This window comes from Dendrobium catenatum, unplaced genomic scaffold (assembly GCF_001605985.2).
Source record: "Dendrobium catenatum unplaced genomic scaffold, ASM160598v2 fragScaff_scaffold_621, whole genome shotgun sequence".
Classification (NCBI taxonomy): Eukaryota; Viridiplantae; Streptophyta; class Magnoliopsida; order Asparagales; family Orchidaceae; genus Dendrobium; species Dendrobium catenatum.
Genome location: NW_021319083.1, coordinates 19,557,318 through 19,583,354, shown reverse-complemented (window position 1 = coordinate 19,583,354; position 26,037 = coordinate 19,557,318). Strand labels below are relative to the sequence as shown.

The 26,037-nt window shown below is 33.0% G+C and overlaps 2 protein-coding genes across 5 annotated transcripts in view; both read right to left on the bottom strand.

Moving 5' to 3' along the window:
- Positions 1 to 7,912, bottom strand: part of LOC110115066 (golgin candidate 4) — a 34,551-nt gene extending 26,639 nt beyond the window's left edge. For 2 of the 4 annotated variants that reach the window (XM_020848186.2, XM_028695240.1), the window contains exons 1-2: positions 7,161 to 7,911; positions 3,922 to 4,020 (exon numbers count right to left, since the gene is read on the bottom strand). In XM_020848186.2, coding sequence (XP_020703845.1) covers positions 3,922 to 4,020; positions 7,161 to 7,349 — 288 coding nt within the window. In that variant the 5' untranslated portion in view covers positions 7,350 to 7,911. Of the gene's footprint in view, positions 1 to 3,921; positions 4,021 to 7,160 lie in introns of all 4 variants that reach the window. The other 2 variants (XM_020848187.2, XM_020848188.2) reach the window with 2 other exon arrangements.
- Positions 7,913 to 10,079: 2,167 nt separating this feature from the next.
- Positions 10,080 to 24,270, bottom strand: LOC110115067 (reticulon-like protein B3). Its single transcript, XM_020848191.2, has 5 exons — positions 23,982 to 24,270; positions 11,812 to 11,992; positions 11,600 to 11,741; positions 11,443 to 11,512; positions 10,080 to 10,550 (listed from the first exon to the last, which is right to left on the bottom strand). The coding sequence occupies exons 1-5, from the start codon at positions 24,193 to 24,195 to the stop codon at positions 10,378 to 10,380; spliced, it is 780 nt and encodes a 259-aa protein (XP_020703850.1). The 5' UTR covers positions 24,196 to 24,270; the 3' UTR covers positions 10,080 to 10,377.
- Positions 24,271 to 26,037: the final 1,767 nt, after the last annotated feature.

The following is a 26,037-nucleotide window of genomic DNA, read 5'->3' as shown; positions in this document are numbered from 1 at the left end:
TTAATTATATAAAATAGATAATTATTGAACCAATCGATTTTTAAAAATCAGGATCGGTTCACTTGTTTGTCGGTCGAATTACCGGCTTTAGCCAAATTATTACGAAGCCAGTTTTAAAGAAAATCAGACCGACTAGCCAACTGGTTCCCGGTAGAACCGGCCAGTCCGGTCCAGTCCGATTTTTAAAACAATGCAATTTAGCATATTTGGAAATTTTTTTAGGGAGTTTGAACACTGATTATCATAAAATCATAAAGTGCCGCCACATATGTTATAACTCACTAGAATTTTTTATTTAATTTTTTGGATTTTTATTCAGACTTTTTATGTTGAAGTTTCTCTAAATATTTGCAAACTAATACTTGACATTAACAATTAATGAGTTCTAATATAATGAGAACAATGAGTCTAAGCATATTATTTATCATGACGGATTTACAAAGTTTATTATAACTGCAATGGAAGTGATACTTTAATATTCAGTAACATAATACATAACATTTAAAATATCATGTGCAACACATATTTGTTTTAAATATCTTACCAAATTGTTGTGCCCTATGATGTTTAATGTTCCATCTGAGTACGTGCATCAAAGAAAAATAGTTGAGTACCTTTCTATTAACTCCACAAGCATATTCTAAAGTAAGCATATCAAGCCAAGATCTAGTACTTTTAGCAAATATAATTTTTGAATCATTGTATGTTTTTGGTGGTCATACTAATGTTTCCAACATGATACAACAACAACAAGCCTTTATCCCATTATGTCAGTTCAGCTACATGAATTTTTTTGTTCTCCATTGTATCCTATTAATAGTTAAATTCTCATTTAAATCTAAAAAAAAGGTCATTTCTAATACTTTCTAGCCAAGTCTTTTTAGGTCTACCTCTACCTTTCTTAATATAGACCGAATCTAATACATTTACTCTCCCAACATAATCATTGGAAGGTCGACGTTTCATGTGACCAAGCCTTCTAAGACGAATGTCTCTAATATTCTATGTCATTGGAGCTACGCCAACCTTTTCATATATATACTCATGTCACATTCAATCTCTAAGTGTAAAGTCACACATCCACCCGAGCATCCTCATCTTTCCAACAACAATCTCCATCCTTTCGGAAGCTATAAACCCTACCTATCTGCGTCACATAGATGACGCCACCTCCTTCCCTCTCTCGTGCATGTTTGAGTGCAGTGTCTTCTCTCTTTTTCTCCAGTTTCCACTTCTTTGAGCCGACCAGATGTTGACTGAACCACGTATGATCTGATTGAGCCAATTTGGTACCTTCCCCTTTGATTAGGAAAACCTAGAATTTTCCCTTTGCACTAAACCCATTTGGAGAAGATAATCTAACATCCTTAATCGAGAGTTTTCCTAAGTCAAGGCTTAGGATATAATTAACTACAGGGGCTTACGCCCGTAGGAAATCGATCCCCACAATCAAATAAACCCTATTGAGCTGATGTATCGAATAGGGAAAATCTCGTGAATTTAGGGTTATAGATATTATTATCCATCGAGGTTGGTAGGTGAAAGCCGCTATCCTCTATGGCTAATCGTATCTATAACTCCATCTGTTCTTCCATTAGCCTGCTTGTGTCGGGTGTAAAGGTCTACGATCATTTTATCCTACGGGATAGTGTGATCGTACCCTTTGCATTCGAATCCCACGAGCAGAATCCTTCGGAGACCCACAGTGGGGTCGGCTACATGAATCATTTTTCTCCATTGTGTCCTATTAAAGGTCAAATTCTCGTTTAAATCTAATAAAGAAAGGTCATTCCTAATATTTTCTAACCATGTCTTTTTAGGTCTGCCTCTACCTTTCTTAACATAAGTCAAATCTAATACCTCTACTCTCCTAACCGGGTCATTGGAAGACCGCCGTTTTATGTGACCAAACCATCCTCATCTTTCCAACGCTTAACTTAATTTTATGTTTCCTTTTTAAATGGTCAACATTTTGCGCAATAAAGCATAACAGGTCTCAAAACCATCTTATAAAATTTTTCCTTAAGTTTGCGGGGTTTTTTCCTATCACACAATAGGCTTAATGCATTCCTCCATTTCAGCCATCCAACTTAATATCAAAAATAGTGGAGCACCTTATCAATGAATTAAAATTAAGTTAAGTGTGAGACCTACAATTTCTGAACCAATAAACAGTGCAGCACCTTATCAATGAATTAAAATTGAGTGTGAGACCTATAATTTCTACGCCATAAAGCATTGCAGGTCTCACCACCATCTGATAATATCCACATATATTTCACCATTGATTTGAACAACAGATACAAGATATATAAAATGTGCACTCTTTTTAATGACTTAATCACCCAATGTCACAATCCTACCAATAAATCTATTACTACTAAATTATACTCCATGTATTCGGTTTTAGATCTACTCAAACGAAAACCTTTACACTCCCAGGTTGACCTTCATAATTCATGTTTTTCATTAACTCCCTCTCTAGTCTTATCAACAAGAAGAATATCATTAACAAAAAGCATACACCAAGGTACATTCTCATGCAAATGTCTAGTAAGAACATCCATGACTAAAACAAAAATATATGGGCTTAAAGCTAATCCTTGATATAAATCAATTGAAATAGAAAAATACTTGATCAGACTAACTTGTGTTTGAACACAAGTAGCAGTTCCTGCATGCATATACTTAATGACTTTAATATACGCATTATTAACTCCTTTCTTTTCTAGAACTCTACATAGCACTTCTCTTGAAACTTTATATTATACTTTATTTAAAATCAATAATATCATATATATACATCTTCCTTACTCTCTATACTTCTCATCAAACCTTTCAAATATGAGCAAATGTATAGCTTCCATAGTAGACCAATCAAGCATAAATTCAAACTAATTTTGAGAAATATTAGTATCACGCCGCAATCTATGCTCCATAACTCGCTCCCATAGTTTTTATTAGTATCACGCCATAACCTATGCTCAATTACTCTCTCCCATAATTTCAATATATGACACATTAACTTAATTTCTCTATAAATTGCACACTCTTGTGCATCAACTTTATTCTTAAAAATAGGAACTAACGCACTCCTCCATTCATCTGGCAATTTTTATTCTTCAAAATTATATTAAAAAGTTTAATAAGCCAAGAAATTCCTTGATCTCTTAAATATTTTCACACTTTTATTAGAATATCATTAGGTCCAACTGCTTTTCCAAACTTCAAGAAATCTATATTTTTACTTAGGGTGCTAAGGTCACTAGTCAATCATATTCTCACAACGTTCATTGAAAAATTTATCAAAATATCTCATCCACCTATATGAATATCCTCTTCCAAAAAAAGCATTTTTTTATCTTCATCCTTAATGCAATTCACTTGAACTAAATCTTCACTTCTCCTAACTCCTTACATAAATTGTCGAAAGGCTGAAAACGCTCAAGTTCAGCTCATATTACCGTAAAACGCCAAGTCTTATGGTGGACCTAAAATCAGGTCACACTAGTCTGAGCTACTTTATTAGCATATTCATTCCAAGCGAGTAAAACAAGCAGAAAGATTCAAATAGCTATCCGAGAAAGATGCATTGTTCAAGTTAAAGTAACTATTAGAATGCTTGACTTGTATTTTACAAGAAAGTCATTGTATCAGCTTCTACAGAATTGTACGACCTAAAATTCGAGAGGTCTAGCAGCCTATAGTTTTCCCATAAAGTACCAGTTGCCACTGTTTACACCATTTTTTTAGGAAAGAGTCCATCTAATATCAACAAAGTAAACTGCTGATGTTCTTGAAGACCATTATAGCAATCTAATATTCTATTTACCTTGAATGATGACTAGATTCCAAAAATTAGATGAAAATAACTTCTCAGAATATGTCATGTAAAAAAGCAAAGCTGTACGACTACTATACCTCTTTCTCTTTCAACAAAGCAGCATAATTAAATGATAATGCTTTAATTTCAGACTCAGATGCCTGCAGCTTCTGAATATCAGCCCTATATCTTGCAATCTAAAGCATTTAAAGGAGAAATTTTAGCATAAAATGATGGAAAAGGATTAAGCGACAGCTTTGAACACAATACATGAATGTTGCTCAAGCAATATCACTTAGAAAGCTCGACTGTAAAATCGATAGTTAAAAAACGTGAAGCAGAAATATGGCTGCCATTTTCAAAAATGTCGTACAAATCAACTTAAACTATTTGAAAAATACCACATGTTAAAATAGATTCCTCCTACTAAGCACTTGCTTAATATTTAATTCAGGATGTGATAAAAGATAGCTCAGCTTCATATATATATATATATATATATACATGCTTGTTAAATAGCACAGAGAAAAACTTGAAATAGGCTTGCTTACATAAATTGGGAAAGCCTGATAATCAACTCTAACTAAGATTTGCATCCTCGGTTAAATAAGATGTCAAAATTGAAGAATGCAAGCAGCATATAGTAAGCTCACAATGGTTCATTAACAGCTTGTTTAATACTCTAATGAATAAATTTTTCAACTTCTTTGAAGTTCATCGTGGAAGTTCATCGTATGATTCAAATTATTACAATCTTTTATGCTTACCTGAATCAATTTAGAATATAAATATAAATGTTATCTGAGGTTTCACAGCTAAAGATGAAGTTATATAAGGTTAAAAATAGTATCAGAAAATAATTTTCCTACACAAGTTTCTCAGTTTGTCTATTATCAGATTTTTTGGGAAGAGATGATTACTTTTTATGGAGTATAACTGAGGAAGAGAGAATATATATTGGGAATGACTTAAATGTACAAATAGTTTGTAGTACGATAAGCAATGAGATGATTCAAGGTGGATATGCAATAGAAGAGCGATGCAATGGTAGAAGTTAATCTTGATTTCAAAATAATATATGATGTAACAATAAAGAACAAATTTAAAAATGAGAAGAGCACTTATATTTTCAAGAGTGGAGAGAAATATCGCAATTTTTTTTTTTTTTACTTAGAAGAAAAGATATTTCTTTTGCAAAGATTTCAAGCGGTTTAAGAAGAATGTTCTAGAGTAAAATTATAGGCATATATCTTGGGAGTATAAGGAAATGATAAAAAAAAATAACTACCCTAACAGTAAGATAATGGGACTTGGAAGGGAAGAATTTATTAATCTTTCAAGATAAGTTGTTCCATTAAGAAGATTGTTACAAAAAAGTATTAGGAGAATCTAGAAATAAATCATATATGAGTAAAAGGACTTGATGAAGAAAAAGATATAAAAGGTTAGTCAGAAAATAAATGTAGTAAAAAAAATAAGCACCACCAGTAGCTATAAAACAAGAGTCTTAAAAAAGAAATCATTTTGAGAATGACATAATGAACTGAATAATGAGATATATTATAGATTGACTTCAAAAAAAAAATAAATTAATTTAACTAAGATGAATAAAGATAAAGCTTGAAGTTAAGAAGAGATGAATCACAAATGAAGTTATGGGAGGTAGTAATGACATATAGTAAGAAAAACTATATTAGTAGTCGAGAATCATTTGATTTTTGTTCTAAGGAAATTAATTAAAACGCATAAAGTGAAAAGAAGAAATCTTCATAATATTTTATTGATCTTAAAAAGGCATATAATCAAGTACCACGATATAAAATTTGGTGTGTATCAAGAAAAATAAATGTGTGTATTGAAGGTTTTGTTGACTTTATTAAACATATCTATAATGAAGCATTGATTAGTGTTAGAATAATGAAGATTGAAGAAATAACTTCCAAAGTTAACGTAGGGAATGAAATGGAAGAGTGTCTCAAGAGTATTACACATAATAAGAGAATATTATAGAAACTTAAAAGTTTTGTAAAACTTTAATTAGAAAAACTATATTATATCAGTCCAAGTATTGGTGGGGTGGGGGTGTAAAATAACTTATAGTCAAGTTGAGCATGAAAGAAATAAGAATATTAAGATGAATGTGTGACAAAACTAGAAAGATGGATTGATATATTATTATATTTTAGAGCGGTGGGAATAGTAGTATTGACAAATAGGTATTAGTACTTTGAATATGTACAACAAATGATAAAAATACACATATAAGAAGTGTAGATAAAGTTAATATCGAAGATTAGAAATGAGAAGGGATGGACAACAAGCAACATGGATAGAGTTTGTGCAAAAAAATTTATATAGAGAAAGTTTAACATCTCAAGAGGGACTCAAGAGAAACAAAGAGAAAATGAGAATACGTAAAACTGGCCCAAAATAACTAGGTTAAAGTTAATGAAACATTTTATTTTTCATTTGCATTAACTATATGTATATCATAACGAATTCAAAGTTAGTTACATCACATGCCAAATGCTTTAAACCTTTCCTTAACGTTTGATTTCAACCTATTTTTTCGTTCCATCTAGTTGTTCAGGCAAATCTGGATCTCAAATCTTAATATAATTTTCTTATGGTAAAGAAGACCTCAATCAAAGTGAAACTGGATCAATCTAACAAATGGATGTCATGGTCCAAATATGAAACCTGTCTCTTGATTATTTAAGCTACCATTTCTTTTGCTCATATTCATAAGTTGATACCGCATTTCACATGAGGTGAAAATCATGATGCGGAATTGGTTCAAGATAAAGTTTACAAAAGAAATGGCACTGAGTGGGGGAGGTTACTTGGATTGATGAAAACTTGATGAAACATAAAGTCTTAACATGCAAAGCAACTTTCATATACATAAACTATTTGGTTCAGGGTATAATTGACGAAGTAAAATTAAATCACTTTACTGCATAGCTCAATTCTTCACAAATCTACTGCAAGAGTTTGCTTTGCACGGATCTCTATTTTCAGTGAACAAAAAATCCCCCCATAACCAAGTTCATGCATTCCTTCACCGAAAGTTTAGTTGCAAAATATATTAGCCATTGATGGAAGTCCAGAAACTAAGTTAAATTGATGGAAGCCTAGAAACTAAGCTAAATTGATGTCAATGGAAGCCATGCACCTATAAGGTCCAAAGAAGCGCTGCAAACAACAGCTAATCTTGAAAATTAGACACCGATTTTTTCTCGACAGGCAGAGATCTTCCTTATAAAGTAGTGCTCCGAATGACTAGACAATTCAAAAGTGGGAAGAAAAATCTATTATGCTCAAAACAAAATCATACCTCCTCAATGTAACCATGATCGGTCCCGTTGGCATGAGAAGATGGCTGCAATGGAGCAGACCGCGACGAGTGCTGGGAGATCCGGCGGGCCAAAACCGGACCGTTTTCGCTAGACTCCTCAGCGGTGTCAAGGACCTCGTGGGCGATCCTAGAGAGACTCTCTTTGTAACTGGCGATTGAATTCCGCATCCTGCAAAACCTAAACGAAGCACCGAGATGTCTCTGGAACCCGGAAACGCAGTTTTTAGCTGAAAACTCAAATCCAAGCAAGGTTGCCCCAAATCATAGGTGAAACAGAAGAGAAAGCTAAACGGATTTCAACTTCCAACACTTCTACGATGGATCTCGCAGAACAACCAAGTGTAGGAGACAAGAACGAAGGTAGATCTGGCTAATTGATACACGCCTGGAAAACGGGTCTTGATGTCTGCAGTCGGATTAGCATTCAGATCCAGTTAAAGCAACTAGATTTCGATTTATGATTTGTATGCCGACGAAATTTGGGGTCGCACAAAATTCAAAATCCCTTCTGCTGCGTCGCGAGGAAGACGGTGTGGAGTTGGTGGGCGCCAAAGGGCTAGGGTGGTCGTTGGTGAGCATTCAGGCGGAGGAGACCGCTTCAGCGAGAAGTAACGTAGAAATGGAAATTGCAGCGGCGGCAAGGAAGGTGAGGATCGACGGAAGGGAGGGGAGAGAGAGCGGCTTCGCCTTCAAGCTCCGAATTTCAGAATTTAAACATTTATTACTGAAATATCATTCAAGCATATAGTTTTTTTTTTTTGTTATATAAATTGACAAGTGCATCACTTCTACATATTTCTGGATATATTTTAGTAGTACCTAGTAAAGTAGTAATTGATTTAAGTAGAATTTCATAAATTTTTTAAATTCGGGTTTTGAAATCTTGTGGGGCCTAAATTCTCAAAAAAAAAATATAATATTCATAATAAATTCTATTAAATCTTATGTGACTGTTTGGCTATAGAATGTATTTAACGAGCGAATTCTTCTTCTTGAGCCAATTGATTTCATAAATCCGGCAAAAACAGGATTTCAGAAATCCGGAATTTGACACGAAAAGGCAGAATTTTTCATCTACAGCGACTTTCAATTGTCGTGAGATTTGGTTTTGCATTTTAGACCGTTTGGCTGGATTTCACTCAAATTCACCTCAAATCCGACCTAAATCCTACAATGAAACAACCCCTTAATGTGAACTATACGTGTTGTATTATCAGTTTCCAAAAAAAAAAAAAAAGTTGTATTATGAAGAATAATTTAATAAATAAGAGAGAGAGAGAGAGAGATGTTAGGATGCACAAATGATAACATCTTTAGATAACATTATGAACATCGAAGTCTTATGAGCAATAAAAACATATATGGATCCAACAGTCGATGGTTACTACTAGGCGTGTCAATTTCGGGTCACGTGCCAGGTTCGAGTCGAACCTGAAATCGACCCGACACTATTCAGGTTAGGATCTACTCAACCCGTTTTTGCAAACGGGTTGGATTTCAGGACCCAAATCCGACCCGCTTCGGGTTCGGGTCAACCCAAACCCAAAATTTTCGGGTCAGGTCCAATGTTGACAGGTCTAATTACTACCACTACAGCAATGAAAAATGTCGACACTATATGTGATAAATTGATATGAATGATATCTCTTTCAGTCATAAAAAATAAAGATACATTTAATGATAGTAAATGTAGATTTAAAGGGGGATACTACAAGAAGCTTGAAAGTGATAGTCGAAGCATACTACATAGAGTAAAGCAATTACAATGTATTTACAATATTTAGAGTTTGTTTGGATGGTTATAAAACTAATTTACAATATTACATTTTGGCATTTGGTTGTGAATAAAATGATTATTAAAACTTTAAGCAATATATGTATTTTTAACATATAAATTATATAATTATCTTGTTTAATTTATTTTAAGAGCCAATCTAAGTCATTGAAGGAAAATGAGTGAGCACAAGGACAGCTGGTGCTCATGAGCAAAGACACTGGACTTTGTGATGGTGTAGAGAGCCACCATAGTTTGTGATAAAGCTCAAGATACCTAGAGTTTTTAAACCTTTGAATATTTTAGAATTTCCTTATTTAATTTATATTTTCATAGTCTAAAAATAAGAATAATGCAAAATTTTTACCATATAACTCTTCACATATTATAGAGATAGAGATTTTACATCGAGGATTTTAGAAATCAAATTACACTATTTTAATTGATTAGTAAATAACACGGACTCTAAAAAATAATACTATAGTACAATTAAAATGCCTTTAAATATTGTTATTAAAAAACAGTAAGAAAATTTTTTAAATAAGAAAAATTTTATATTAAAAACCAATTTTAAAAGCAGTTAGAAAGCCGTTAAAAATAAAGTCTAAGGTAGATTCACAAATCAAGTCTAAGGTAGATTCACAAATCACCTAGCAGCATAGCAGCACAACACCTTAGAGCATCTCCAACCGAATGCCAATCGTGCGTATGGCATGCGTATGGCGTCGTTCGGTCGCTCCAGCCGAACGCCAAATCTTCTGCCATTTACTTGCCTATGCTATTTTGCTTTCTCAATCGAAAAAACGCGCGAAAGGGAGAAGGATCATTACCTTCGCAGAAGTACTTAAAATACAGTTCGATTGGAACAGCACCACGGCATTTTAGAGTTTTGCTGTATTTTGCAGTGAAAAATGGAGTTCTCCATTGGAGATGCCCTTATAATCGCACACAAGTTTTGCAAGAGATCAAAAGCTCTATTCTCATATATGCAAGAGAGTATCAATAATTATATATGAAGATTGAAGAATGGCAAGAAATGAGGACAAAATTATATAAAAACATCTTGAATTTGCTCAGAAATCCACAACAATTACTATCAGATGAGCAATTAAAAGGATTCAATGTAAACCAAACAGCTTCAGTATCTGCTTCACATCAATAACTACTTGAAAGGAACTATGTAGACAGAGCTATCTACTATAATTCTGTAATTATTATGTTCAAATAACTAGTTGAAGTTATCAAAAGAACAAAAGCACAACTCACAGAAATTAGACACCTCGTTCATGAAGTTATATATCTGTGCATAAAGACTGGACAAAGCGAGCATTAGAAGATCAAACTGAATTCCTGATAAGTACAATTACTACAGAATAGCTAATAAACCAGCACCAGCACCAGCACCAGCAGAGCTCCATCTTCTTACTGATGCTTCTTGGCCTTTGTTTGCGCGGACTTGGGAATCCTACTCATGACTTTGGCACGAATAACGCTGCAGTGCTTCTCAAGTTCTGCTGTTGCTTTATCCCAATAGAAGTCGACTTTGTCCTCATACTTCTCATATAGAACAGGCACAGTATGCAGCAGAACAAATACTGTTGATGAGAGTACATGATGGTTAGCTATACCTACCATATAAACAAATAGGGCTACAAAACGAACCGAGCTGAGTATGTGAGTGTTCATGTTTGTGTTTGTTTATTATTAGCTTGTTCAAGTTTGGTTCGTGTTTGATTCGAGCTTTATTTGTTTGTGTTCATGTTTGATTCGTTTAAATTAATGCATGTTTGGTTCATGTTCGGTTCGTGTTCAGTTTGTTTAGTGCTCATCGAGCTTTAAACAAACAAGCCTTAATGAACTTTGTTTGTGAACATATTTAGAAAAATTTTTTAAACTATCAAACAAGGATGTTCATGAACAAATCTAACGAGTATTCTTGAGCTATCAAATCAGCAAGATCTAACGATGTAATATAATAAATTAGAAATTGTAAGGAAATTAAAACTACAATATATATTATAATATTTAATTACTTTAAAATTTATTAATAAAAATAATTATATCATTATGTTATAATAAATTAAAATATTTATGTTATATATATTTATCAATTTTATAATTAAATATTAATCAATTTTTTGTCGAGCTTATTCATGAGTTCTGAATTGAACACAAATCGAGTTTCTTATCGAGCTTAATGTCGAGCATGTTCACGAGCTTCAAATGATGTTCTTCGTGAACATAAATGAACCGAACACATTAGTGTTCAAGCTTGTTTATTTAAGGATCGAGTAATAAAAATCCTATTCAAGTTTGTTTGTTTAGTTAGTTAAACGATCACAAACGAGTTTTATTCGAACCAAGTAACGAGTAATTCATCGAACGTTTGGTTCGCTTGCAGCCCTATAAACAAAAGGAAGCAATGGAAGGAAACAAAAAAATTTGGAGAGCCGGAGAGGGAGAGAAAATTTTCGAATATATAATTACCTATATAGAACAAGGTCAAGAAACTGCAAGAGCTGCCAACGGTTGAAAGGATCCACAAGCCAACAATCACCTGGAAACATGAAAGTGCTTTTGAGATTTTCAGCATGAAAATACGACAGTATTAAAAATATTAAATGTGCTGTTGAAATGGACATACAGCAAGAAATTTCTTCAGATCTCGTCCGGATACAACGTCCCTCAGAACAGCAAAAGTTTTGTTTATCTCATATCTCAGTGATAAGGCAACGTTCAACGCCAGATCCTCAGGAATGCTCACCTCAGGAATGCGAGGTGGAGATCTGATAGGGAAGGAAAATTTTATCTATTAGATTGTCAAAAAATAAAATTATTAAGAGGAATAGAGCTCACTTGCTGATGAATGTCGTTGCATTCGACCACAGGAACAGTATTGCCAGTACGATAATTAGGCCATAAGCAGCTAGAGTAAGCACATGATAGTCAAGCAATTCAAATAAGATCCAGATTGCAGTAGCCACAGTAAGACCAGTAGCTGAGATTTTCTTGTTTCGCCACAGGAAAACATCAGCAGCTGCATTAACGGCAACAAAGGGTGGGTAAACATAGAAGTTAGAGACAATAACATGGCTTAAATCAATAGCTTGGGTTGAGTTCCAATGAGAAACACCAAAGCAACATTGAGATCATCAATAGATTGATAGGAAGTACTTGAGTTCGCAAGTATCCCTAAGGGAAATACTTGAGTTTGCAAGCAAACCTAACCATAATTGGTGAAAACAGTGAGTAAAAACTGCTGTTTACAGCACAAAAAACAGCAACGGTGCAGCAGATTTCTTGGGAAAACAGAAGAAAATTGATAGAAAATGAAGAATTCCACTAGTAGATGCAGGAAAACAGAAAATAATATAGGTTTCTTCAATTCGAGAGGAAGAAATAGCTCTCCAAATCTCTAGTCAAGCCTAGAGCCCAAATGAACAAACCCTCAATCTCAAATTTGATTTCAAACTCAAGATAACCCCCAAACTCTAACAAGAAAGACTAATTAAAGCAAAAGGAAAATTAATTAATCCCTAAACAGCCCCTCATTCAAATTTTCCCTCCCAAACCTTGTTTAGTTTAGGCCATGAGGCCCTTGTCTGCCTCACCTCTTTGGACCGGCGGGCATAGACTTGAACAGGTCCAGGTTGGACTGGTTCATGTCTAACGTAGATCTAGGCTAATCCCATCCTAGCCAATAGAATAACAACATAAACAGAGAACTTGATTTCCTCCAATAGAAATTATTACTCTAGAAGCTAATCTAGAAAAAATCCTACTTTTATGAACCTACATATATAAAAAGTATAAGAATTAAATGGTTAGACTTGGAATAATTTAACTTCAAGCAACCATATGAGCCCTAATTGTCAGCCCAAGCGCCATCTATACGATGAAATTAGATGCACTACCCAGCCTCAGATATGTATAATATCTTCATGCAAAACCCATCACACTCCTACCTAGAATTTATCCACTCTCAACTAGAACTTCCTCGCCCAAAAAAGAAAAAATAAAGAAAAGCACAAGGAATTTAAGCAAGCATTAAAGATTGAGAAAAAGAAAAAAATAAAAGGAAAATATGAGATTTTTTAAAATCAACAAAGCCGATAGAGAAGGACCTGAGTATCATTTAAGGCTTACTCAGTGCTATGTAACGTTCAATAAGGGTTTCTTGTATACCTTACCCAGTTAACCTAAGTGACATTTTGAGAACTAGCCTATTAAGTTTATTACCTTTTGAATTTAAATTTTCTAGAATTTTATCATTGGCGCCCCTCTTATGAGCATTCTAAAGCCTTTAGATTTAATTCTCTTATTGAACCCAATTTCTATCCAATCATATCTAAGTTCAAAAATCAATACCTAAATCATAAAAATAATAAAAATAATAAAAAAATAAGAAAAGAAAATAAATGAAAAAAAGTTCAAAAATCAACACCTAGTTCACCTTGATCTTAAAAGTTTAGAGCCAGCTTTAACATCAATGTACTCCTTCCGCTAAAATATAATTAAAAAAATGACATGCACAATCCATGAAGTTTAAGCTCATTTGATCATCCATTGGACGTATGGGAAGTTCCTCAGTTGATGGTTTCAATGGCATGCATGCAGATTTGCAATTTTTGCATGATACGGTTCTTCAAATTACCTAAATTTAGCACATCAACTTTTCACAATATTTAAAAGCAACTATTTAATGATTGACTAGTGAACTATCTATAAATTTAAAGGAACCTTTCATATTAAGATATATTTAACTATAGTAGCCTTTTTTATTTTACAAAATTGTTATGTTTCAGTGTTCAAGTTGGCCATTAAAGAGAAGCATAATTCAAGTGGATCAATTGTTCAAAGTGATGGTGAAATAGATGGGGATATTATCAGCAGAATTCAAGTTGGATGGTTGAAGTGGAGGAATGCATCGGGCTTGTTATGTGATAGAAATGTACCCCTCAAACTTAAAGGAAAATTCTATAAGATGGTAGTGAGGCCTGCAATGCTTTATGGTGCCGAATGTTGGCCATTAAAAGAGAAGCATAATACTAAGTTAAGTGTGGCAGAGATGAGAATGCTCAGGTGGATGAGTGGCTTTACCCTTAGAGATAGGATACGAAATGAGCATATACGTGAAAAGGTTGGAGTAGCTCCAGTAGAAGATAAAATTAGAGAGAGTCGCCTTAGATGGTTTGGTCACATAAAACGACGGCCTTTCGATGACCCGGTTAGGAGAGTAGAGGTATTAGATTTGACTTATGTTAAGAAAGGTAGGGGTAGACCTAAAAAGACTTGGTTAGAAAATATTAGGAATGACCTTTCTTTATTAGGTTTAAATGAGAATTTGACTTTTAATAGAACACAATGGAGAAAAAGGATTCATGTAGCCGACCCCACGTAGTGGGATAAAGGCTTGATGTTGTTGTTGTTGTTGTTGTTGTTGTTATGTTTCAGTGTATTTCTCTTTTCTTGTAGCTTAGCCTAACTTGTATTTTTTTATTTTGTAAATGAGACGGGTTTCAACGCCTAGCTTTTACATCAGAACTTTTGTTATAAGCTTCTTCCTTTTTATAAATGCTCAATGAATAGTTATGACAATACAAAAACAAATGAAGCTCATCGAATTAGTAGCTTTAATGGAAAATATCAAAATGTACTGTTTTATCTTGCAAAAAATGAACAATCGTGTTTCAAAAACAGTGAAAGCAGGTAAACTAGAAACTAAACTTGAGAAGAGAGTGACAAATTACTCCATCCCTAACTCTCACTAGATCTTAAAGCACTTTTATAAATATCAAAACAACAGAATAATCTTGCGCTTGCTGACCTCAAAAGTTTGATAACCATGAAAATAATATTGTAGACGTGAGTAACTACTCTCCTGATAGGATATAGAGGTCCATTTCTCTCTCTCAAACTTACTCTTTTGCATATTTCAAGGTTTCGAAAACTGGATCAGTCATTAAACTAGTAGAATAAGAAGTTCAAGGTTGAAAGGTTTAATCCGGGTTAAACCAGAGGACAAAATAATTTTAATATGACTTAAATAACATAATAATCATACAATAATGATATTTTCATTATTTAGTATACAATATTCTAAATCAGAATACTTCACCCTTTAATATTTAGAATATATTTCTAAATCAAAATTTTACTACACAATATTTTAATTATTTATAAGATATTCAACTTCAAATAACAACAATAAACAACTTAAAATTTCAAAAAATATAAATGAAGGAAGGTCAAACTTGTTAGAACATATAAACCTTTTAGTATATCTTTTTGATAAAAATCAAGAGACTATAAATTGATCAAAATTAAAACCTAAATATTCATAAAAAATTGGATCAATTCTTCGATTCAACCATCACTTCTATTAAAAAAGTGGTTTTCGGATTGGACTAAACCGGCCAGAGATCGGTTCACAGTTTAACCAATCAAACCACCTAGTTTGGTCTAGTATTTTAAAACATGGTATATTCAAAATAATTTTTATGCCAAAAAAGACAATAAATAATGTAATATGAAATTTATAGACCAAATGAAGAGGCAAGCTTTAAAAAGAAGAGAGGTGAAAGAACATAAATGAGGTAGACCAGGAAAAACAAAATGGGAGGGGAAAAGTCCTTAGTCCCACTCATAAAAGCTGGATACTCCATTCCCACTCCTTCCTTCATCTTCCCATAACTACTAATTCCCACTCAAGCTAACCAAACCTTGCCATAGTCACAACCTCTATGCCTTGTTGATTCGTCTACACCAATTAGTCAACACCAGGCCCATCATTATTATTGTCTTTACCCTTGCATCATCATCCTCCCCTATGCCTCCATCACAATATGATCATACTAACTTCAGCCTCACCTAGCCATATAATTGAATAACCTAAAGGATTAAGCTTCAGCATTCTACATGTAGATCATCATCTCTATGTCGTCATTGATTGATCGAAATCAGTCCATCACTACTATCACCTATATCCTTGCATCACTCTCCTCCATTATCACTATATTAAGCTCAGATCATCGAACCTCCAACCCCACCTCTCCCCATAATTGAATAACCTAAAGGGTGGAGTTTCAAAATTATACAACGTATAAAACTACTTATTACAATTTTAGGCAAAAAGAAGGCTGATAGTATCATAATTTGATATTTTCATAATAAGAATCATTTTCCATTTACTAATAACTTCATTAAATTTAACTGAGTGATATCCCCCAAGGAAGTCAGCCCCTCTAGAATGACTTGGAATAAATTACCCCCACACCAAATACAGATACGAATATTATTAATCGGAACCTCATTACACAACATTAAGGAAAAAAATAAAAGAAATCCAATAGCACAAGAAATCCGCACAAGTAAAAATTAAAAAAAAAAATCAACAAAGATGATAGGCCGATTAAGAGTTTAGTATTATTATTTATTAATGAAACCTTAGATGAGATGCATGATGAAAACAAAGACCGCAATCTGTGGGTTGCCAACTAATTGTAGCAAAAATTAATCGATTTCAATGTAAAAAAATAAATAGCATGTTTCTTTCAATCAAAAAAATAATTTATTCGTAGTCAATCTGAAATGTCACAAGAAAAATAGTCAAAGGATTTAAAATTTCAATAAAAATCAAGAATCACACAATGAAAGGGAAGTTGTCATGCATCTCGCTTGACAAATTTCAATAACACATACTAGCCATTAAACAAATTAAATGCAAGAACATAGATAGAAGTCAACCAAAAAGAAAATCCAAGCCTCCCAGCATCGTACAGAGAGGCTCACCCCATAAAAGTTGTCAAGGACTAAGAAATCCTAAAAAATTACACATCCAACCAACACATGCACAAAAATCGAGAAAATTTAAATTTTCATTTCACTATTTAATTTTCATTAGTTTTTACATGCCTCAAGGGTCCCACATAAACGACCCAAAATAAAAAATTGCACAAAATCCTCTTTGATCCTATCAAAACCCGCAAGTTCTAATACTCCAAGCATTTAAATAGTTTGATTCAACTTTAAGTTTCATCTTTTCATTTGATTATATCCATAAAATTAAGAAGAAAAGGAATAAAGGCCCTACACTCGATCAATGGAACTGATATTATAACCATCCAACAATGAAAATCATAGAAGGAAACAATAAGCAATGAGGGCATTATAGCAATTCAATGACTTCCTTGAGAACCTCCTAAAACAATAGCGAAGCAACTGTATTAAATGAATCATGGGACTATAGTAAATGGCAAGATTGGAGGATTTCATATCAATTTACATGACTTGAAAAAAAAAATCACATAGAAGCTCAATTCACAATCATGATAAGATTTGGGATTGAATTGATATTCAACTTCAAATTCAATTGTAGGCTCAATTTCAATTTCAATCACAACTTTTATGGAAGTTCATATTCATAATTGATCTCATGCTCACATTTAATTCCCACATTCAATTCCAAATTCAAAGTTTTATTCTTACTCAAGAATAGGTTTATATTCATAGTCATGTTCAAAGAAAGTATGAATTTAGATTCAACATAATCAGTACATATCATACTACAACAGTACAACTGTAAATGTTTTCTTCATCTAATACATTTTCGAAATAGTATTTGTAATCCACAATTTCCCCAAAAATTTTGAATTCAACTAGGCATGATTCAGAATTGATCTCATGCTACATTTAATTCCCAAATGAATCATATTTAATTCCAAAGAAAAATTCCAACTGTTCTTGCAGGTGTACAATTTCATTGTCAAGTTCTAACATTGGTACAAATTCAAATTCAATGCAATTAAATATATGCCCATATTACAATTATAAAACTTCTTTTGCATCTAATTTATCCTTGAAATAGTATTAATATAACATAATTTATCCAATAATTTGTGATTCAACTAAGTCTGATTCTTGTGTCGAAGTAGGCTTAACAAGTTTGAGAGAAGCTAAAAATTTATTTTTAAATATTTTAGTTATGGTTGTGATATTACTAACAAATCATTCAAAGTACGCTTTAATATTCCAAGATCTAGTTAAGAACTTATTTAGGGTACTTGGTAAACAATAGCTTTAACTAGCCCTAATCTTTCACCTAAGACCTTTAATACAGCACAAAAAAAATAAAAATAATAAAAAAAGAAAGAAAAAAAAATACAGCACATAAAGATAAGAAGAATGCCTCAAGGCAAACCATGTCTTAATTAGAATATGTATAAATCAAGACCTGTGAAGTACTTAAAGAACACATCCAACTAGCACCCACACACAAGAACTAAGAAAAACTAGAATTTAATTTCGTTTATCAATGATCATTTATTTTTACATGCCTCAGGTCCTATATATAACCTAGAAAGACCCAAAATAATAAATAAGAATCTTCTAAGAAACAATAAAAAGATTGCAACTTCAAATTCTACTAGCACTTAAACAATATGAATCATCTTAGGTTTCATAATTTCAATATGATTATCTATACTAGCATTACCAAGTTGTATGGGATTTTACGAATAATAAATCTTAACCATTCAATAAATCAATCAACTTCCCAGTGTCAACTCAAGAATGGTCTCAAAAAATTTGGTTTAATTTGATAGTATGGTTTTGAGCATTCTAGAGCCTTTTTTTTTTTTTTGAGCATTCTAGAGCCTTTTTTTTTTTGAGCATTCTAGAGCCTTAAGATTTAATTTACTACCTTATCAAACTTGAATCCTTGTTCGATCACCAAGTTCACCGATCACTTCCTAATCCACCTAAATCTTAATTATCTAGTGCATTAGTTGACATCAATGTACTCCCATCCTCTAAAATAACATTAAAACAAATTGCATGCGTCACTCATAGTTTTGCTCATAAAGTTTTAAGCTTAATACTCTTATGATCGTCCATCAGATGAATCAAAAGATCCACAATTAATGGTTTTGATGGCATGTCAAGATATTCGCATTTTTGTATGAGATTGTTCTTCAAATTACCTAAATTTAAAGCATAAATTGTGAACGCTATTTAGAACTATCCAATTAATATAGCAAGTGAAATATATAGATAAAGTGAATATTTCATGTTAGTTCCTATATTTTTTCCTTCCTTGTTTAAAATACAAATGGTTGACTCACAAATATTTCATAATAATTGTGCGATTACTTCTAGCAGAAGATGTGCAATCTTAGTTTCAAAGATCATACAGAAAGAAACTAGATACTAAAAAAAATAGTATAATGAATGCCCTCTAAATTCATAACACACTTTTTCTCCATTCAGAGGTAGTTTTTACATAAAATATGAAAGTAGTAGGTTAATCTATAGCATGATGAAGTTGATAAAGTTGAAAACAAAGTTAAGAGGCAAGCAATTATTCTCACGATAAGAGAATCAAGTCCACATCTCCCCTCTTTCTCGCTTTTTAGCCCTCACTCGTTCTCAGTGTCCACAATGAGATTTAATTCCAATGATAAAAATAAATGACGGAATCCTGAATTTGAAGATAGGTGTTAAGAAAAAATGAAAAATGGAAGGATTTTACCATAAAAATAGTTTGACTTCAAAGATCCCCCCTCACTTCCACTCCATGGAAAGAGGCAGACAATTAAAAAAGATGAGAAAATTATCAGAAAAAGATGTTAAAAACATTCATCGTAATGTATATCACTCTCATTAAATTGTGATTTTTGTCACTTATTTCAAGTAGTCATGTGCGCATCAGGTAATCATATTCAATTCAAGTAATCCTGTCCATTTTAAGTTGAGTTGAAACTAACCCGTAATAATTTAAGTATTTTTTTTGTCTCAAGTTGGGTTGGGCTCGAGTTGATTTATTCATGTTGGGTCATTTTAGTGCCTTGATGTAGAGCAAGAAGACCATGGCAAAAATCGTATATTTTTATAGCAGGATTGAATATTTTTGTATTAGGAATCAGATTTATCATTTTGGTAAGATTTAAGTTAGCTTTGGTGGTGGAGTCATCATCATGAATGAACCCAAATTGAAATCCTTACTCCCATCTCTCTACTTCATTAAATTTACGTCGAAATTGCTGCCTTCTCCAACGCTCCACCTCATTAACTTCTCCATCCACATCGACCAATGTTATTAAAAGTCAAGATCCTACCAATCGCCCAATAGATGCAAGGTGAAGCAATAACACCTTGAATACCTCATAGATGAGCATCTTTATTAATGTGTTGCCAAGGCCAACACCTTAAGTAACATTTATGCCAAGTTGTGATACAGTCACTATTGTTTGATTAGAAAGATTGGTTCTAAAATTTCAAACTTAGGATGAGTCCATTTTTTTATTAAGGCAAACTAATAATGCATAATCTAGAAAAAGCATTAAAAGTTGGAGAAATAAGCATGCACCAAAAAATGCATTAGATCAAATGCTGGTGCAAAAGCTTCAAATTCTAGAGCAGTGAATCTCAAGGACGCATATAACAAGTCAAAAGAGATGAAGACATGGATGGAAGGCACGTAATTGACCATTGACAAAATTCTCATGGAAGATTGTGATGGAATGACTAATAGAGGAGGTTAAACTATACTTAAGCTCTCAATAATATATGCTTGAGTAGTTTAATTGTTTAAGTTATTAAAAATGTATCCAAACTACTTTGTAAAAGATAATATATTTATTAAGATTTTGCAATAAGGCATGCAGCACTTCAAATATCACAAAAATTAGAGAGCAAATTATATTTAAAAATATTTTGTTGCTTATTATCATGGTTCATGCAAGCTTCAAAGTAAGTAATGCATAGATTACATGAAAATTAGCAAACAAGACTAAAATAAATATTTGAAAGGGTTCAAAACCATACTATCAAACATAAACTTTAACATTAAAATGATAAAGAATAATAGTCTAATAGTCTAATTGTTTAGAGTTTAACATTACAATGAGTCATGAACATGAAAAAATATAATGCTAATATCATTAAAAAAAAATCATGAAATTTAAGTTAAAGTTTTTCAAACAAATCGATATAAAAAATATTATGTTTTGACAAAGATGGTTCCGCAAGAAGACGCAAATTTGCACGAAGAAGACGAAGACGCAAGGACAGATTTTACCTTGAGAAGATGAAGCCAAAAGCTCTGTCGGCCTCACCTGCTCGCGTGAATAAAGATTTCGTCCGTCATTCGGCCTCGCATGTTCACGTAAATGAAGTCTCATGCGACCTAGCCTGCTCGCGTAAACGACGAAAATGCAAAAGCCTCGTTGCTACTCGCAGAAACGAAGATGCAAAACTCACCTACTTGAGGAAATGAAACCCCTGCTTGCAGACTTCGAATACGAAAGGATATGGGATAAAACCTAACGTGAGGTTCGACATGCATGTTCTTTTAAATTTTAATATTATTTTAATCACGCATGTTTCAACCGTGTCAGGCATGCCTTCGTGTCTGACACTACATATCTTCATAAATAGGAGTGTTGATATATATATATCCTTAGTATCTAATCTATTATATAAATCATTAAAAGATAAAATCTTTGCATCGAATATTGCTTTCTTAGACTCCTGGCGAGACTCTTTATATCTTTTTCAATTATCATAATTTTTACATATAAACTAATTTTTATAACAATATTTTTTATTTTTTATCTTTTAGTGCACATTTTAATTCCACCACCAATTATTTTTACTATTAATTTTTTTTCCCTTTGATACCACAAGCACAGACTTTACAACATTATTGATATTACTAGCTACTTTTATCTCATATAACATTAGTTTCCTCGTGCACATATAAAATTATAAGACATAGAATCTTACTCTCAAAAATATTTTTAGTATTCTTTAAATGCCTCATCTAATTCTAAAACAAATTTTACTTAATCTAAATGATCTATTTTTTTTTTATAAAAAAATAATCTAATTTAATATATATCCATTCTTATAAGTGATGAGATGATCATCTCTTTTCTTAAATAAGGTATTACAAAATTATAAACTATAGCAAAATCTAATATGGTCTTACCATATTCATTAGTTCCACTAAACTCATAGCCACCAAGAATGTTTTTAAAATCATCTACATCCCTATCAATATGTCCATTTAAATCTCATCCAATAAAAACTCTTTTTTAAAAGGTATATTTTGTATTAATTCTTTTAAATCATTCCAAAATTTTAATTTTAACCATACATCCAAAGCTACTTGAGAAGCATAAGCACTTATAATATTAATAATCTTAGCATAAATAATAATCTTTAAAGCTACAATTCTATCACCAATTTTATTAATTTTTATAACATTTTTCTTCAAACTCTTATCTATAATCACACGCATCATTTCTAGTACGACTCTTATCAAAATACCAAAATTTACATCATAAACTATCAATCTTCTTAACTTTCTCTCCAACCCATTTAGTTTCCTAAATACATAGAATATTTATCTTCATATGAATCATAATATCTATCAATTTCATTAATTTGTTTGTAAGGGAACCTATATTCCAAGTTCCTATCATAATTTTAGTTTCACAGACTAGCTTCTTTGCCCACATCCGTCAATGATGTGGGAACTCTTGCCCGTTTAACACTGCACCTGGGAACCGATGCAGCGGCCCTCAATACTTCTCTCTATATTCAATTCATACAGCACGTCGCTTCCAAAAAACGTCCTAGTATTAATACAATGTATTAAATGATTCATGTCATGATTAATTATTCGATATACTGGTTGTTGACTATCTAATACAACCCTCCACTTTTCTTATACAATATTTGAGAACTAACAATAATAGTGTTTATCAATAAATTCCTTATCTTCATCCTCCTCTCTTGATGCCTACCCTTGGATGTTGTCACTCCACAACTCCCTACCTATTGTCCTCATCCCCAACGAGCAACCTTTGTCGCTAATCTCAATTTTCAACCTTCTTCATAATGAACTACAATTAAATGTCTTCCCTAAATCTCTCTATGGCTCCCTTCATCATAGCTTAATGTGACATGTATGCCAAAGTTATAATGCAAGCACTATAAACAATATGTCATTAAGTGCAATCACATAGGAAAAAAACTTCCACTATATGAACTCATGTAGATAATACACCAAGGGTTGTGTGATGAAACAAGCCGGATCAATGGTGGTTGTCATAAAGCAATCACATATTAATTACCAGAAAGATTTAAAAAAGATTATCAAAGGAATGCCACCTGTGCCAAGTGTCTTAGGATTCAAAAGAGACCGTTAATTTTTAACAATTTAATTACTACTGTTTGAAGACAGAATTCCTAGGATATGATCTTATTTTCAATTAAGCTTAACTAATTTTCTTCTTCGTTAGTTATACTTAAAAATAAGTTTCACCTTATATAAGACATCTTATTAGTATTTAATCACAACAAAGTAATTACCCTCTTCCCCTAAGATATTTTTTCCCCAGTTTCCACATCAAGTGGTAACCCACAAAACAGAGTATAAAATGTATGTTGAAACAGTGAGAGATGCGTTCTGGGAATGCACCAACAGTTCTGTTTCATTGAAAACAAAATTCATTTTGATATGTACAGGAAGATGGGACAAACAAATGAAGCATGTAAAACATCAAAATAAAATTAAATCAAACAGAGATAAACGTCCAAATTGCCATACACCATGAAAGTGATGTGAATACCTAGACATGGAGACAGCGAAAGTTCCAAAAAAGAAAGAACTTTACAAAAACATAGCATTTAAGAATTAACAACAAATGCCATTCAGAAAAACATAGAAACCCTAATAACTCAATCAGGTCAAAACAAATAAAGCCTTCATCATAGAAGTCTCAAAACTAAAAACCCGCATGTAGAGATCAAAGGAACCAAAATATAAAGCATCCATTCAAATCCAAGGAACAAACGAAAGCAACCAACATCAAATCCCCTAAAATCCCTTAAACGCAAACACAATAAATAAAAGAAGCAGAGATACAATCCTCCCCTATGACTTTAAGCCTTGGACTAAAAACTCGGATGGGTTTAGGGTTTTAAAACGAAAACAAATAACAAGTGGGAGCAATCCATACGCTTGCCGCCACCAAAGACCTGGTGGACGGGCTTCTCCCTCCCGAAAAGGCGTCGGATTCCGCTTTTAACTGAAGAAGAATGGTGTTCCGATTTGTCGTTGTCAGAATCGGAAGAAGAAGAGGAAGACTTGTGCTCATGAATCTTCTCCTCTATCTTCTCCGTAAACGACCTCGGCTCCGCCCTCGGAATCGATTCCTCTGCCTGCTCCGCCATCCCCGCTCAAACAAAGCGTTGCCGCTACTCTCTCTCTCTCTCTCTCTCTCTCTCTCCTCTCTGTACGATCACCGCCAAAGCGAATAGACGCTGCGAATGTTTTTACAAAAGCGGAAGTCGAAAGAAATGGATGATGGATCGGAAGTCCAAGTGTCTTCTTTCTTTCTACGCAGGGTTGAGGAGCGATCTCCGCCGTCGGACTGAAAGGCCTTGGGCGCTACCGGACTGAACGAAGCTACTTGGGTCGGTGATCGGGTCGGGTCGGGTCGGGTTGTCTGACTGCGCCAATGCGTGTCAGTGTCTGGTCGACCCGTGGCGGGCAGAAAGGTAATAGATCAGATCTAACGGCGTTTGAGAACTGCAACACCGACACGTGTAGAAAAAAAGAAAGCCTTAGCTGCCCTTTGGTAACGCACCGCATATTAATGAAATAGTATGCTTCTGACACCTTGATTTTTTTTGCATTGCATTGAATTATTAAAAAATATTTGAAGTAGACATATGTAGGGATAAAATAATATTTTTGATATATTTATTTTAGAAGTAAGTTTATATATAATAAACTAATAAGTCATTTTCATCTACTACCTAAAATAAAATAAAAAATTATAAACGAGTCCCTTTTAAAATTGAATTTTTCATTATCTTTTTCACTTACAGTGCGTTGTTATTTTTCATGCTCAATCAAGTCCATCTAGCTAGAATGATGATTTTATCCCTTAGATCTGACTTAACCTGTCAACTGCACCTGTCCCTTTTGTTATCAACCGCATATACTCTATACCAACTGAAAAGTTTACTACATGCATCTCTTATATATACTTTCAAGTTTCTCCACTATATTTGCACTTGGGGCAATGACGTAGGTATTGAGGTTATAACCGAGTCGCGTCTACTGCTGATTGAAACAATGATCATATATGAAATATTGTGAGGATTGAGCCAACCAGGACATACGACTGGCATTTGTCCAAGGCAAACTATACCGCCTCTTATTTGTCCAACCCTGATATAATCTCTTGGATCAACTCTCATCTTATAAACCTAACACTTATATGCCTAATCCAATATTCATTCACCCAACACTAAGCTAAGTTAGACCTGACCAACATCCATCTACTCATAGTGACATTATTTTTTATAATTAAGTTGAACTTGTATGGACGACATGTTAGAACTATAACTGACATGCTATGGAAAGTAAGACATTCACCCATGATGCCTCAAGATGACAACACCCTATTTCAGGTCAAATACATAAAAAAATGGGTTAAACAAATTTAACGAGTTTATGTCAAGTTGAGTTTGGGTCAAAAATTTTGACTCGTATGATAAATGGGATGAATTCGAGCCAAGCAATTTTGGATTGAGTCAAATTCAAATCGAAATTGAACTTGACTCATCAAGATGAATTGACAGTCATAATTGGATATCTTTTCCATCAACTCAAGTAAGTTAGTTATCAAACTCCCACTTTTGATCCCCCTCTTTACTCAAAATTAACTTTTAATATTCTTAGTCATTATATATATATATAAGCATACAACATTAACAAAGCATAAATAGGGGGTTTGCCATAGCCATCAACATTGATGTTTTGAATAGACTGCCCAAACATAACGTTTATTTATAAATGATTGAATAGAAAAATGAAGAGATATAGATAGAAGGGTATGAGATTTTGTCTGGTTATCATAATTATTTTACTATGCAAAGAATTCAATCTCAATCATGAAATATCCTCTATACCTCATAAAAAAATTATTTTATTTAACACATCTTAATTTTTATAATAAAAATTGGAATCTTCCAAATTTTTATTTTAGCAAGTTCACAGACGAA

Coding starts and splice junctions, on each gene's coding strand:
- LOC110115067 (XM_020848191.2), bottom strand. CDS start 24,195: ATGGCGGAGCAGGCAGAGGAATCGATTCCGAGGGCGGAGCCGAGGTCG. Junction 11,742..11,811: donor GCAACGACATTCATCAGCAA/GTGAGCTCTATT, acceptor CTTCCCTATCAG/ATCTCCACCTCGCATTCCTG. Junction 11,513..11,599: donor ATCTGAAGAAATTTCTTGCT/GTATGTCCATTT, acceptor TCATGTTTCCAG/GTGATTGTTGGCTTGTGGAT.